This window comes from Dreissena polymorpha, chromosome 1, assembly GCF_020536995.1.
Source record: "Dreissena polymorpha isolate Duluth1 chromosome 1, UMN_Dpol_1.0, whole genome shotgun sequence".
In the NCBI taxonomy this organism is placed as follows: domain Eukaryota; kingdom Metazoa; phylum Mollusca; class Bivalvia; order Myida; family Dreissenidae; genus Dreissena; species Dreissena polymorpha.
The window spans coordinates 152,848,222-152,862,643 of NC_068355.1; the positions used below are offsets into that span (position 1 = coordinate 152,848,222).

General features: G+C 34.3%; 2 protein-coding genes and 1 long non-coding RNA gene across 5 annotated transcripts in view; 1 reads left to right on the forward strand and 2 right to left on the reverse strand.

Annotated features, from left to right (window-relative positions):
• LOC127856235 (uncharacterized) overlaps positions 1-1,381 on the reverse strand; it is a 32,137-nt gene extending 30,756 nt beyond the window's left edge. The window contains exon 1 of one of the 3 annotated variants that reach the window (XM_052392336.1): positions 1,326-1,381. The gene's annotated coding sequence lies outside the window, so the exon portion shown is untranslated. Of the gene's footprint in view, positions 1-1,136; positions 1,218-1,237 lie in introns of those variants that run through there. The other 2 variants (XM_052392329.1, XM_052392343.1) reach the window with 2 other exon arrangements.
• A 617-nt stretch (positions 1,382-1,998) lies between these two features.
• On the forward strand, positions 1,999-3,084 carry LOC127856470 (uncharacterized). The gene is made up of 2 exons (XM_052392691.1): positions 1,999-2,284; positions 2,438-3,084. The coding sequence occupies exons 1-2, from the start codon at positions 2,221-2,223 to the stop codon at positions 2,734-2,736; spliced, it is 363 nt and encodes a 120-aa protein (XP_052248651.1). The 5' UTR covers positions 1,999-2,220; the 3' UTR covers positions 2,737-3,084.
• Positions 3,085-6,520: 3,436 nt separating this feature from the next.
• Positions 6,521-14,421, reverse strand: LOC127856503 (uncharacterized). The gene is made up of 2 exons (XR_008038078.1): positions 7,747-14,421; positions 6,521-7,582 (listed from the first exon to the last, which is right to left on the reverse strand). It is a non-coding gene; the product is annotated as an uncharacterized LOC127856503 (long non-coding RNA).
• Position 14,422: the final 1 nt, after the last annotated feature.

A 14,422-nucleotide genomic window follows, 5' to 3' on the forward strand; every position in this document is an offset into this window, starting at 1 on the left:
AATTAACAGGAATCTGTCACTTACTGTAACAATCAAAGCATGTTTTCACAGTTTATGGGAGGGCCCTAATTGACACTAATCTGTGTATCTTTTATGGCCCCTAATAAACAGTTAGAGGGTCTTTGTCTGGCCCTTATGTGGCCCAAATAGGTCCAATGTTTATCTAAGTGGCCCAGTGTTACTTTTAGTTTTACAAACTGTGTTTCATAAATGATGACAAAAAACTGTGTCAATGATTTAAAACACTAAATTGGGGCATGAGTCTTAATGCAACATAAGATCAACTTAATTATTTGAATGATAACAAAAATATATATTACATGTATAATCCCTCATGTCTCTACCCATTTCCCTTTTCCTGCATAAATACCATTCTGTTACATATCATATCATATTTTTAGATTTTTAGTTTCTCATTATTAATAAGAGTAACAATGTATACCTAAAATATACATTTCTCTAAAATTGTTCTGGTATATATGGGGACAATGAGTAAAAACAATTTGCATTGAGTATTGTCTTATTAACTTTGTTACCTTCGATGTTTTGATATTCTTTTGCCACGACATAAAGATGCAATATTCTTTAGAATTCATAAAATCAAACAACAACATCTTCAAATGAATTTTAATAATAATGGTGTGGACAAACTCCTTTAATTTTAGGTGTTATTATTACACTTTGATAATTAACAAATTATTTGAAAAGATCAAAGAACAATATTTTTCACACCAAAAGACAGACCCCCATTGGACACACATTAAAGCAGAAACATCATTAATCAAGTGAAGTGTGCCTCATGGTAGGTGTGATCACACCTTAGTAACCTAATCAATTATGTTTACATCTTGGTGGGTGTAATGTCCAGGCTTAGAGGGTGTAATGACTAGGGGTGTAACGTCCAGGGGGTGTAACGACTGGAAATCCTTTTTATATGGGCTAAATTCTTTGGAATCCGTTGTTATTAAGTGTCTTATATCGGGGCTTGAATGTTGCGCACAAAATCCTTGCGCAACAATATAGACAAAGAACAAAAAATTCCCACCACATAATTGGTCTTTCACCCTTTGTACGCTCCAAATATTACCCATATAAAAAGTAGCTTAATATTTGAGAGCGTCAAAAATTTGGACTACCGAACGTCCAGTTGTCAGTAATGAATGAAGGCGATTTTCGGTAGATTTTTCACAATAAAATAAGAACATTGCTATAAAGTCGACGAATGTTTTCCATTTACTAAGTTTGCCTTCGAACTACGGCGTTCTTAAGTCCCAGTTGAACGGTAAAAAGTCGGAAATTCAGAGGAAACAACACATTTAGCGTACTTTCACTTTCACGACCATCATTTTGAGGCAAAAATCGGTGTTACGGACAGAAGACGTTTCCATTGGTTGAAAATAAAATTAGTAAACTTGGTCGGGTGATGGAGGTTTCGTCACAATGCAGTTTCGTCACACTTATATTATGAAGGAGGGCAGAGAAGATTTCGTCACACTGATATATTGTATAGAATAAAATGATATTGCAATTGAATATGAAGTTGTTAATAAATATATTGGGATATATGCTTCTTTATGTTATTTTTTAGCGTTATTGAGTTGAGTTTTGTAACAAATGATGGTTTTAATTGTATATATTATTTAAATGATTTATGTTTGACTTAGGTTAAACAGCGTACTGTTTGTTATAATGAAGCGTATTTATTTTAGTTGTTGTAGTACCAGCTAAAACTGTAAAATTTTGTCAGTGTTATTTTATATTTAAATAGAAATATATTCACATGTAACAGGCAATAATTAATGTCCTATGATTTTAATAAATATGCTTTAAAAAGTAACTTTTTTGTCTTTACTGTTGATTTTATCCGAAAAATTTAACACTTGCATTACACTTTGCATATCATCCTTTTTTTCTACCATAATATCAACTTTTTCTGTGCCCGTAATTTATGAATAAAACACATATTTGTGAAGCACATGAAAACACGTCCACACCCTATCGACTACCAATCTACGATCGATTATAAGATATTTCAATTATTGATTACTTGATAGTGCAAACATATTAATTAGTGCATTGCAAACAATCAATTAGCGACACACGCCTTTAATTGTACTAAAATGTACTGTACGCATATGTCATAAATTTTGCTTATTCCAGGTTGGCGGTCCTCTTCTGAATGTCGTCAATTACGTTGAGCGCACGTGGATCCGGGGATCCATGTGGAAGCCGGAGAACTGGAGCGTCTATAGACAAACAGTTAGGACTAACAACGATGTTGAAGGTATGCTTTTATTCAAAGAACAATTGATGTTATTCTGTTATATATATATATAAAACGTAAAAACGTAACGTAAAAAACAACATTGATTATAGCATTTTTATTCCGCCTAACATAATTAACAATATTGTTCATAAACTTTGCTCATTATTTCAGGCTGGCATCGGAGAATCAGTACGCGAGCCGGGCGTGCTGACTTAGGATTCTATATGCTCGTCCCCCTTCTACCGCGTGAGGCGGCGACAGTGGACTTGACGATTCGTCTAGTGTCGGAGCACGCACTTGCCCGTATCGATAGAAGGAAATACAAGGACGTCCACGGAAAACTATTCGACACCAGGGACAAATATGAGGGCGATGAAATCACCACGACTCAACTTCTGAGGCGATGCAGCAACATCGCAGGCCTTGGGCCCGATTCAACACATGACACAATCCTAGACGACGATGTGTGAAAAAGAACATGGACATTTAAGAGACAGATGTGTTGTTGTGTACATAGTTATAAATATTTATTTTTGGTGTAATATTGTTTGGAAATAGATGTATGTGGTGCGTAAAGGTAAGTATATTATTGTACCGTTTATTGAGTATATTATGTTTTATATGCAAATATTTATTTTTGGTGTAATATTGCTTGCAAATAAATGTATGTGTTGTGTAAAGGTATGTATATTATTATACCGTTTATTAAGTAGATTTGTATTTGATTGTATCTTTATGTTTTATATGCAAATATTTATTTTTTGGTGTAATATTGCTTGCAAATAAATGGGTATTGTGTAAAGGTAAGTATATTGTTTCACCGTTTATTGAGTAGATTTGTATTTGATTGTATCTTTATGTTTATTAAGTAGATTTTTATGTTAATGTATTGTGTAATATTGTGTTTTATTTGAATAAATGTTTTTTGTGAATCATAATCAACATTGTATTATGTTATTTAATTGCATGTGTATGCTAACTAAATACTTAAATTTATCGAATTTAACAGAAAAGAAAAAAAACATGTTGATTGATAACAGAAGAAAGGTGGCAATCAAAGGTGCTAAAGTTTCCTGGTATTATTCACACCTATATATTACCATTGTGACGAACCCTCTTCCCGTTTTCTACAGTAAATTCAGTGTGACGTACTGCAGTGTGACGAAACCTCAGTAAACCAACTTGTTCTATAATTTACGACTTATTCAACCGGTTGTCGGCTCTTTCGGCCCCGTTTTTTTCAGGCTCATTCGGCCCCAATTTCAGGCTCATTCGCTGAGCCATGTGATTAAGTGGGCGGAGCGATCATAGATAAGGCATAAATGGAAAAATAGCGTGGTCGAAAAATGCAATGAAAACATAAACCTAAGGGGGTCAGGTCTAAGGCATTCAATAAAGTCAGTAATATTCGACAAAAGTCACATGTTTTAAAGATCGGATATTATTTCATTATTTACGATTTGCTCCAAAATATGTCTTCAAAATATCAAAATGATCAACATAAAAATAGCCCGCCGTATTGTGATGTTTTCGCAGATTTCCGTATGAATGAAGAATCAAAGATAGGTCTTTTGACGAAAGAATGGACCGATGTCCTACATTTCACATTTCCTTCAAGGTAGATTTCTATTTTAAATAAATGAAAAAGTAAATGCAACAATGAATTGTTGCCAAACTTAAGCTTTAAACCACAATTTTATCACAAGATCTACCCGTCCATGGAATGTTAGATTTACTGTAGCATAAATGTAATTGTAGATCTATTATTATTATTTTTTATTACAATGTTGAATGAAAACTGGTCTATTATTTTAATGATTAAATAAAAAAATATGGACAACCTGTTTTTGTGAAATTATATCTAGCATTTGATTTATTGAATATTGATTTAATTTTTCGTTTTAGTCTTACGCAATTGTCATGGCTTAGTGGTTAGAGTGGAAAACTAGTAATCTGGCTATGCGAGTTTGAATCCTACCACAGGCATGTATTTTTTTTCATTTTTACCATAATTATTGTTGAATTTGTTACAGGATAAGCGGCAGCACCTTGAGAAAAATCACATGTTTAAAACTCGAAGATAAATGATTTCATATTCGAGTTTATCACGCCATATTTTGCACTATAATATTGTCTGAAACCTCTATAGAATGCACGTTAGGCTTCGTAGAAATAAAAAAAATTCCGGGGGAGCATGCCCGGACCCCCAAGCATGCCGTTTGCATACACTTAAAATCAGCCCAGCTACGCCCCTGATCATGAAACACAACATGTTAAACATATCTATTTTTTGTACGAATTAATACATTGAATTAATAATTCAGTATACGGCATATTATGTATCGATCACCAACAAACATAGAAAAAATTGGACAGTTCACCTTAAGTGTGACCTTCAAGCTTCAACTCGCAGCCAGTAGGCAGTACATCCTCCTTATAATGTGTTGAACAAAATAAGTCTATGCGACATCACATCTATATTTTGTTAACGTGAACTTTAAACAGTAAAAGCTCGCCTCAAAGCGACATGCAGTGCTCTCGCTACCGATCTTTTAAACGAAAATATTATTGACTTGCCTTTTTACATAAATTGTGGAGCAATCAAACACTGTAACCAATACTTCTATCAGTGTCCAATGAATAGAGAACATCGTATCCAAAGTATCAAGAGTTTTCATTCAACCTTTCTTTAGCAATCATTTCTTTTCATGCATGGCTTCATTTGCTTACATATATCAATGCACATAATACATCATCTTCCCATATAAACATGTATCGCTGAAAACGATGGATGTTCCCCTTTTTTGACCTTGAATGAATCTATTATTAGCCTCGGTGACCTTGACCCCAGTGACCTCAAACCTCGTAAAAAGGTAGAGGTCAATGCAAGGTACCTACATGAAAAATATGTAAGAGATCGGTAAAATATTGAAGGCGCTATGAGAAACTGTAACAAAAGTATGACGGTAGTAAGGATGGACAAAGTGGCAATTTTTGGGGATTATAAGAACGAAAAACAAATCAACAGTTGTACCTCATCTTGTACATTATTTTAATTTGTATTTCTACTACGAAAAAATGACATGATAAGTATGCAACGTTGTTATCTATCAGAAACATTTAAGCCATAACAGCGGAAAGTGTGGCCCCTAAAAGGACGGTGCAAACAGGACATGCTAATATGGAACGTTACTTTTCGAACAAGCATTAAGCCCTGTTTAAGCAGAGCGCGGCTTATTTGTATATTATGTTATTGTGTCCTAATAAATATGAGTCTAGTTCTGATAAAACTGGGCACAATGCATGTGCTTAAAGTGTCGTCCGCAGTCCGCACAGGCTAATCAGGGACGACACTTTCCGCTTCTATGACATTTTACGTTTAAATGAAGTCTCTTAGCAAAAATCCAATATAGGCGGGAAGTGACGCCCCTGATTCTAATCTGGGACGACACTTTACGCACATGCATTATGCCCAGTTTTCTCAGAAAACGACTCATATGATTAAACCACGAGTAACCTTGACCTTGAAGATTGCGAAATGGGTCTTGCACAGGAAGCTCTTCTTCCAAATTTTGAGCATATGAGGTAATTTTTAGATTGCTTCACGTATTATGAAGATACATTGAACCTGAATGTTGCCCTCTATTGTTGATCATGGGCTTTGAGGAAGGGTGATGTAAAACGCCGTTTCCACAAAGACTATGTATTTTATTATTATTTGAAAGTTGCATGATAAATAAGACATTACGGTCAAAATAATCTGTTTATGGCCAAATTTAACATTTGACTTTAATCAGAGACGTAGATAACTGTTATCTAAAAGTCTCTGTTTTAATGTGTGACATGTCACTGACTATTGCGGAGACATGAATTTAATGTGACAAGCCAACTCCACATGGTTGCCAGTTGTGTTTCTTTTTTTTTTTAATTAAATGATGAATGAAGTTAAGGTTCGGACAGGATGTTTCATGGTCAAATTTAACCTTTGACCTCGAAATAAAACACTAACCTTTGATACAAGAAGAAGGATGTCAAACGTTAACATCTGTCTACTAATTGTGGATTTTCTGGAAAGTTATTTTGAAAGTCTGACAGAGTAGGTTTGTTGCAAAATATGAAATTTGTTCTCTAAGTGTTTCCTTGATGTTTTAAATATTGAGATAATGCATAAATAAACTCTTTCATTGTGACTGCTATATCAACTTTTCACAATAAGGGCCTGACAAAAATATTATTAAGTGACAACTTATCACATATTCAATAAAGTTTAATAACATTTATTACAATAATTCTTTAATATACATAACCATGACAACCAAACCAGGACAACCAATTATTTCTGATGAAAATTACAATAAGAACAATGCTGGTGAAAGGAATGACATTAAACTAGAAATTAATTTTCATAATTCATTTGGCTTGGATACTACAGAAAACAAGAATATCAGTGAAACTGATGGATGTTCCCCGATGATGCGCTTTGTCAATCTATGTGTTAATAACCACCTAAAAAAATCTATTATTAGCCTCTGTGACCTTGACCCCAGTGACCTCAAACCTCATCAAAAGGTAGAGGTCCATGCAAGGTACTTACATGCCAAATATGAAAGAGATCGATAAAGTATTGAAGGTGCTATGAGAAACTGAAACAAAAGTGTGACGGAAAAATCTATTATTAGCCTCGGTGACCTTGACCTTGAACTCAGTGACCTTAAACCTCATTAAAAGGTAGAGGTCCATGCAAGGTACCTACATGCCAAATATGAAAGAGATCGGTAAAGAATTGAAGGTGCTATGAGAAACTGTAACAAAAGTGTGACGGAAAAATCTAATAATAGCCTCTGTGACCTTGACCCCAGTGACCTCAAACCTCATCAAAAGGTAGAGGTCCATGCAAGGTACCTACATGCCAAATATGAAAGAGATCGGTAAAGTATTGAAGATACTATGAAAAACTGTAAAAAAGTGTGATGGAAAATTCTATTATTAGCCTCGGTGACCTTGACCCCATTGACCTCAAACCTCATCAAAAGGTAGAGGTCCATGCAAGGTACCTACATGCCAAATATGAAAGAGATCGGTAAAGTATTGAAGGTGATATGAGAAACAGTAACAAAAGTGTGACGGAAAAAGTATATTATTGTTAGCCTCAGTGACCTTGACCTGGACTGAGTGACCTCAAACCTCATCAAAAGGTAGAGTTTCATGCAAGGTACCTACATGCCAAATATGAAAGATATCGGTAAAGTATTGAAGGTGCTATGAGAAACTGTTAACAAAGAGTGATGGAAAAAGTATATTATTAGCCTCGGTGACCTTGACCTTGACCCCAGTGAACTCAAACCTCATCAAAAGGTAGAGGTCTATGCAAGGTACCTACATGCCAAATATGAAAGAGATCAGTAAAGTATTAAAGGTGCTATGAGAAACGGTAACAAAAGTGTGACGGAAAAAAGTATATTTTTATTAGCCTCGCTGACCTTGACCTTGACCCAGTGACCTCAAACCTCATCAAAAGGTAGAGGTTAATGCAAGGTACCTACATGCCAAATATGAAAGAGATCTGTAAAGTATTGAAGGTGCTATGAGAAACGGTAATAAGTGTGACGGAAGGAAGGAAGTACGGAAGGAATTTTAAAGTGGCAACTATATGCTCCCCGAAAATTTTCGGGGAGCATAATAAAACACAAATGATACACTTATTGAAAACAAACCAGCAATTCTTCTTTGATTGGATACAGATTTTTAAAACATGTGATACCTTGCTTTCATTATAACGACACCATGTGGTTAACCATGCACTGTAGCATGAACAATCTTTGAAAATTGCAGTACCAGTTGACATCACACACAATGTCACGCACTTTAATCATGACCCTTATGGCTCCACTGGCAAGATTTTCATAACATATGAGCTTAAATCATCATGCAATAAAGGGGAATTGCAAACTATAGATAAATGCAGAAATAATATCGGTCAGATATAGCTTGCTAGACAATTGTCAAATAAAAAATATCATTATTTAAAGCCATGCTTAGATATAATTACTCTAGACACAAGCATTTATGAAATTATTTGATGTTGTTTAAGAAACTGTTAACAACAGAAATAGTGCTGGAATTTAACATACACAATTGGAAAAAGACGATTGACAATTTAAGGAACAATTTTACAGACTTTAGCATGTATTGAAGTTTGTCATTAAATGTTTTAAAATGATAAATGTGAACATAGGCACTTAAAATCTCAAGCAAGAAAAACAAGAAAAAAATCAAGAAAGAAAAATAATCCTCAACAAGGCTTGAACCACTGACCCTTAGAGTAAAAGGCTAGCACATAAACCGCTTGACCATCCGTGCTCATACATTGAGTGGTGTATTTTATACTTAATTTAAGAAATCCCCAAAGTGTGGCAACATATAACGATAACAACAGAACTCTCCAAATTATTCAATCATTTCATGTTTGAAAATCTATAGTTTACAGGTTTAAAAATCATTAAAAAATGCATATTACAGATATTTTAGAGCACAGTAAATGTCAACTTTTTCCAACTTTGTCAATTTACCAAAACGTTAAAAGGTCCCTGTAATACGTTGTATATTTTAGCTTTATTTAATTGATCAAAAGTCAGTTTAAATTACGGCCTGAATGGTTGTTATTTTTATCAGCAAATTATCAATGCCGTGCAAATTCAAAACATTTTTTCCACAAAAACGGAAAAGCGTTACAAACGCTTAATATTTTTGCAATACCTAAAGTTTATTATACAATGAACCAATATTTTTCTTACTCCAGGGGTGATATTCCAGAAGCATCTTAAGTTAAATTTTATTCTTATCCTTAAATTGGGAAATTTTCTTATGTGTTTTATTTCATATTGCAATACATTGGCATCAAGATATACATTTAAATAATTTAAATTAAATCATTATGCCAATGTTATTTTAGGAATACTAAAAAAAAACTTGTGTTTCCTTATTTAGTTAAGAAATACAAAACATTGTAATTTTGAACTTAAGTGAAATTATTTAAGAAATGACTTAAGATGTTTCTGGAATACCACCCCTGTTTGGAATCATTGACAATTATTTAAAAGTTCATCACTTGAATAAAGTGCAAGCAAGTGCCTTAAAATGCATAACAAATAATTAAATAATGAACAAACTTAAATGAGCCTGCATTTGTGATACAAGAAAATCCTTCAAATATATTTACACAATTAAAAAATAATCTCATTAGTACCGGTAGGTTAGTATCTTGAAAGGCTTTGATGTGACATGAGGTACATGGAAATGCATGAAATATTAAAAACATATGATTTGCGATCTGTGAAAAGGGGGTTTAATTCATGTCATCCAAGATTAGCCTGTGCAGTCCACACAGGCTAATCAAAGATGGCACTTTCTGCTTTTATCATATTTTTCCTTTACAAAAGTCTCTTCTAAGCAAAAATCCAATTAAAGCCAAAAGTGTCGTTCCAAACTGGCCTGTGAACTGCACTGGCTAATCTGGGACGACACTTCACATGTGCATTAAACCCCTTGTCACAAAGCATGGCCCATATATATTTTTAACAACTATAGGACTCAAAGCTTCAAAGGCCTCCACATCCTAATTTATAATCTAGAAATAAGTAACAAACATGGATATGGCAGTATATAAATTACCAGGATTGTGTATGCCTTATTTTGAAGCCAGCATAGATTTTTTGTGGAAACACTCTATGACTAAGTTAATTAGGATTTTTTTTTAGAAATTTCCATTTTGTGTGTTATCAAAATCAATGCTGACTACATTTACTAAAGGCAAAAGGTGACCCAATTGCGTTGTGCTCAAGTGCGCTAAAAACTAGAGTAAAACCATCTAAAATTAATCTCAACCTTTGCAAAAGGATAAACATCTTTTTTAACTAGGTCAAATAGCATGCATGACAATGTAAACTAATATTAAATCAAATTAATTTACGAACATAATAATAAGTTTCCTTGCTCATTAAACAAATCAAATATTGGTATGAAATTTTCGTTCCGAGAGTTTTTAAGGTTATAAATAAAAAACAACAACAACAACAATACAATAACAATAAAATACAAAAAATACCATTAATAAAGAAAAGCAATACTGTCTCTTTGCTATGCATGAGAAAGTATATGCTAATTGTTCTTCATTTAGCTATCAGTTAACTTTGTTAAGCTATCAGTTAACTTTGTAATAACGAATATACAAATTGCCCATACATTAAGCACTTTGGAAAGCATCATTTGATGGAAAAATGCTGACAAACGCTATCAGGACAAAAATACAATAATTCAACATGAGACAAAACAATGCCATGACCATGTTGTTTGAAAGACTTAAACAATATATGGTACCAAATAAAATCAGTTACAACACTTCAACACAAATAAAGCTTCGCATGAAAATAAAACGTAAACAATAAAGCAATTGCACTATTTAACTGCTACATCTGCTTTTTAAATACATTCCCTAATACTTTCATACTCGGAACACAAAACACATGTTGAAGATAACAACACTTATTTAAATAACAAAAGAATGTGATTCATATTGTATTTAACAGTGACCTTGACCTTTTAACTTTATTCACAACATCACCTCTTTTCAATTTTGATCTCTAAGCATAACCTTCAAGACCTTTGTGGTTCTTGTGTGCCAAAAAAGACTCACATAACAGAAGCTAAGAATATATGCCATACTATTATTAAATCCTTTAAAACGTTGTACTGTTATCTAAGTAGAGTAAATACGCCTTATTTCTAAAACAATTTAATATAGTTTGATTTATTACTTTTTAGTATGGGTATAACCTTGTCCTAAAGGGTAGCATCTTGTTTGTTTTAAATGCCTCCCACCATTCTGTATAGGTAAGCTTCAGTGCCATGTTTTTAATTCTTTAGTCCAGGGGGGGGGGGGGGAGTAACAGTCCAAATAAGCCCTATTTTGAAATCAAATGGCTGTTTTTTTTTTTACATTTGACCTTGACTTTAAAGGTTGCCACATGATTGTTGTGTACAGACAGTCTCAAACAGGTAACCATTTGTTGCATATTATTTTATTGAAATTTAATACATGGTGAAGTAAATAGCAAATAAGGACTTTGCAATTAAATTTCTAATATCCACTTCAAATTTTGACCTTGAAGGTAGCCATGTTTGTTGCACGAAACAAACCAACTCATCTAGGTGAAAGTTTGTGCTAAGTTATTAAAAAATCCTTTAATTTATAGAAGAGTTGCAATACACACAAGCCGTATAGTGACAAAAAAAGCCATATGTTTTTAAAGTTGACCTTGAAAATTGATCCTCAACAACACCACGGCATAACGGGTGCCACGCTCGACTACGGGTGCAGTTTTAAATAAATGAAAGCTTGTCAGATTTTTTTTTTAAGGTCACAGTGACCTTAACCTTTGACCTAGTGACCCAAAAATGGGTGAGGCGTGTAGAACTCATAAAGGTGCATCTACATATGAAGTTTCAAAGTTGTAGATGGAAGCAATTTGATTTTAGAGCCAATGTTCAAAACCTTAACAAAATGTTATGGTTTTAGCACGACGCGGACGTCAGACGACACAGGGAGCTGGCTATGACAATATGTCATTTTTTCTCCAAAAACGCAGAGCTTAAACTAACCACATGGGTGCACACATCACATTTTTGCATATAGGTAAACATTTAAGCGAAATTATTTTCCAACCATTCCATGCATAGGAAGTCTTCACTAAATTCGGATATTGCTCTGGTATAATAGAGATACTGATATTTTGAAGCAATGCAATATTATCAAAAATACCAATACCTGTCTGGGACAGGCTGACAGTCCAACAAACATAGGAAAGACTAACCTCAATCTAGCCACCACCAATACTCCAAAAGTACCGGTATAAGTACTCTAATACCTTACCCCCAACCTCCCCTCCATGGCCCTACCTTACAATGTGGGGAGGGGGATAACAAGGACAGCATCATAGGCATGTCACCCAAAGTTGGTGTTGCAATGACAAAGTTACAGCTGTAAAAGCTGTTATGCTCATATCTTATCCTTTCCCACTCAGAAGCAAAGTGAAAATGGCTTTTGCAACAAGCATTATACCAGAACATCCTGCAAGTGACTCGCAGGCTGTTCAGTGTTCAGGTTTTATCCTGTTTGCTGCTCATCAGTTCCTAAGGGCGGTAAATGAAGCCTTTGAAACTTAAGTTAGTAAGAAAGGTATTTAATTAAATTTAACTTTCTATGGGATTACAAATGCGTCAAAATGCATATCTAAGTAGTAAAGGTTCACAGTACAAGCAAAGTACTGGTATGTATAAACATTCAAATGAATGATGATATTACAGTTTGTGAAAGCTGTATGATGCCTCCATTAAATATTGACCGTCATTCAAGTGTATCATAATAATTAATACCTTAATATTCTTCTAACAAGAGCTGTCACCATCGGATGACATATGCCCCCTATAAACGCTTTGATAGAAGTTAAGAGCATTTTTCGAAACCTAAACGCAGATTTTGAAACCTAAATGCGAACCCTAAGTTCAAGGTCAAGGTCACAGGGGTCAAAATATTTGTGTGCATATGGAAAGGCCTTGTCCATATACACATGCATACCAAGTATGAAGGTTACATCTGAAGCAACATAGAAGTTATGAGCATTTTTCGAAACCTAAAAGCAGTGTGACGGACAGACGGACTGACAGATAGACAGTCACTATATGCCCTCCTTCGGAGGCATAAAAAGACTTTTGTCTTCGTTGAAGATTGGTATTATGTCTATGAAACCAACCTGTACTTTTATGACATTGGGCCAAAACTGAAATAAACCAGAGCACCACATAACAGGTGCAAAAGCTCGGCTGCGGGTGTACTTTTGAATAAATGAAAGGTTGTCAGATTATTTTATTGTTTTAGAGGTCACAGTGACCTTGACCTTTGACCTAGTGACCCAAATATGGGTGTGGCATGTAGAACATATCAAGGTGCATCTACATATGAAGTTTCAATGTTGTAGGTGGAAGTACTTTGATTTTAAAGCCAATGTTAAGGTTTTAGCACGGTGGACGCCCGCCGGCCGACGACGAGCTGGCTATGACAATACCTCAGGTTTTCTCCGAAAACAGCTTAGCTAAAAATAAACCCTTTCCCCCATAAGAAGCAAGGTGAAAATGGCTTGAGCAACCAGCATAAAACCAGAAGTGGGAAAGTTTTTACTGATGAGACTCTCGATCAATGCCCAATCATAACAGATCTATGTGTCAAAGCATACTTACCAGCATATTCAACATGCTCATTGTATGCTTTTGCATAAACAAAAAGTAATAGAAATTCCTTTATAAAAAGTAGCAAAACAGACAACACTTAACAACATAAAAAATAAAAGCAGATCTTACAAATAAATAAATGAACTTTATATATCAATGTACTGGAAAAAAGCATGTTCAAAGATCAGGAGCAAGAAATACATTTAAAAATTAATTTAAACAAGAGGGCCATGATGGCTCTGATTCGCGCACCCGACTAACCAAATACAATATCAACCCAGATTTCATTTGACCTAGTGACCTAGTTTTAGACCTAGTGACCTAGTTTTTGACCCCAGATGATCCAAATACAATCCAAACCCAGATGTCATCAAGAAAAACATTCAGACCAAATTTCATAAAGATTGGATGAAAACTGTGACCTCTACTGTCTACACAAACAAATTGTTGACGGTTTTTCTATTATTTGACCTAGTGACCTAGTTTTTTACCTTAGATGACCCAAATACAATCCCAACCCAGATTTCATCAATTTAAACATTCTGACCAAATTTCATAAAGATTGGATGAAAACTGTAACCTCTATTGTCTACACAATGTTTTTCTATTATTTGACCTAGTTTTTGACCTAGTGACCTAGTTTTTTAACCCCAGATGACCCAAATACAATCCCAACCCAGATTTTATCAAGATTAACATTCTGACCAAATTTCATAAAGATTGGATGAAAACTGCGACCTCTATTGTCTACACAAGGTTTTTCTATTAATTGACCTATTATGTAACCTAGTTTTCGACCTTGTGACATAGTTTTTGACCCCAGATGACCCAAATACAATCCCAACCCAGATTTCATCAAGATGAACATTCTGA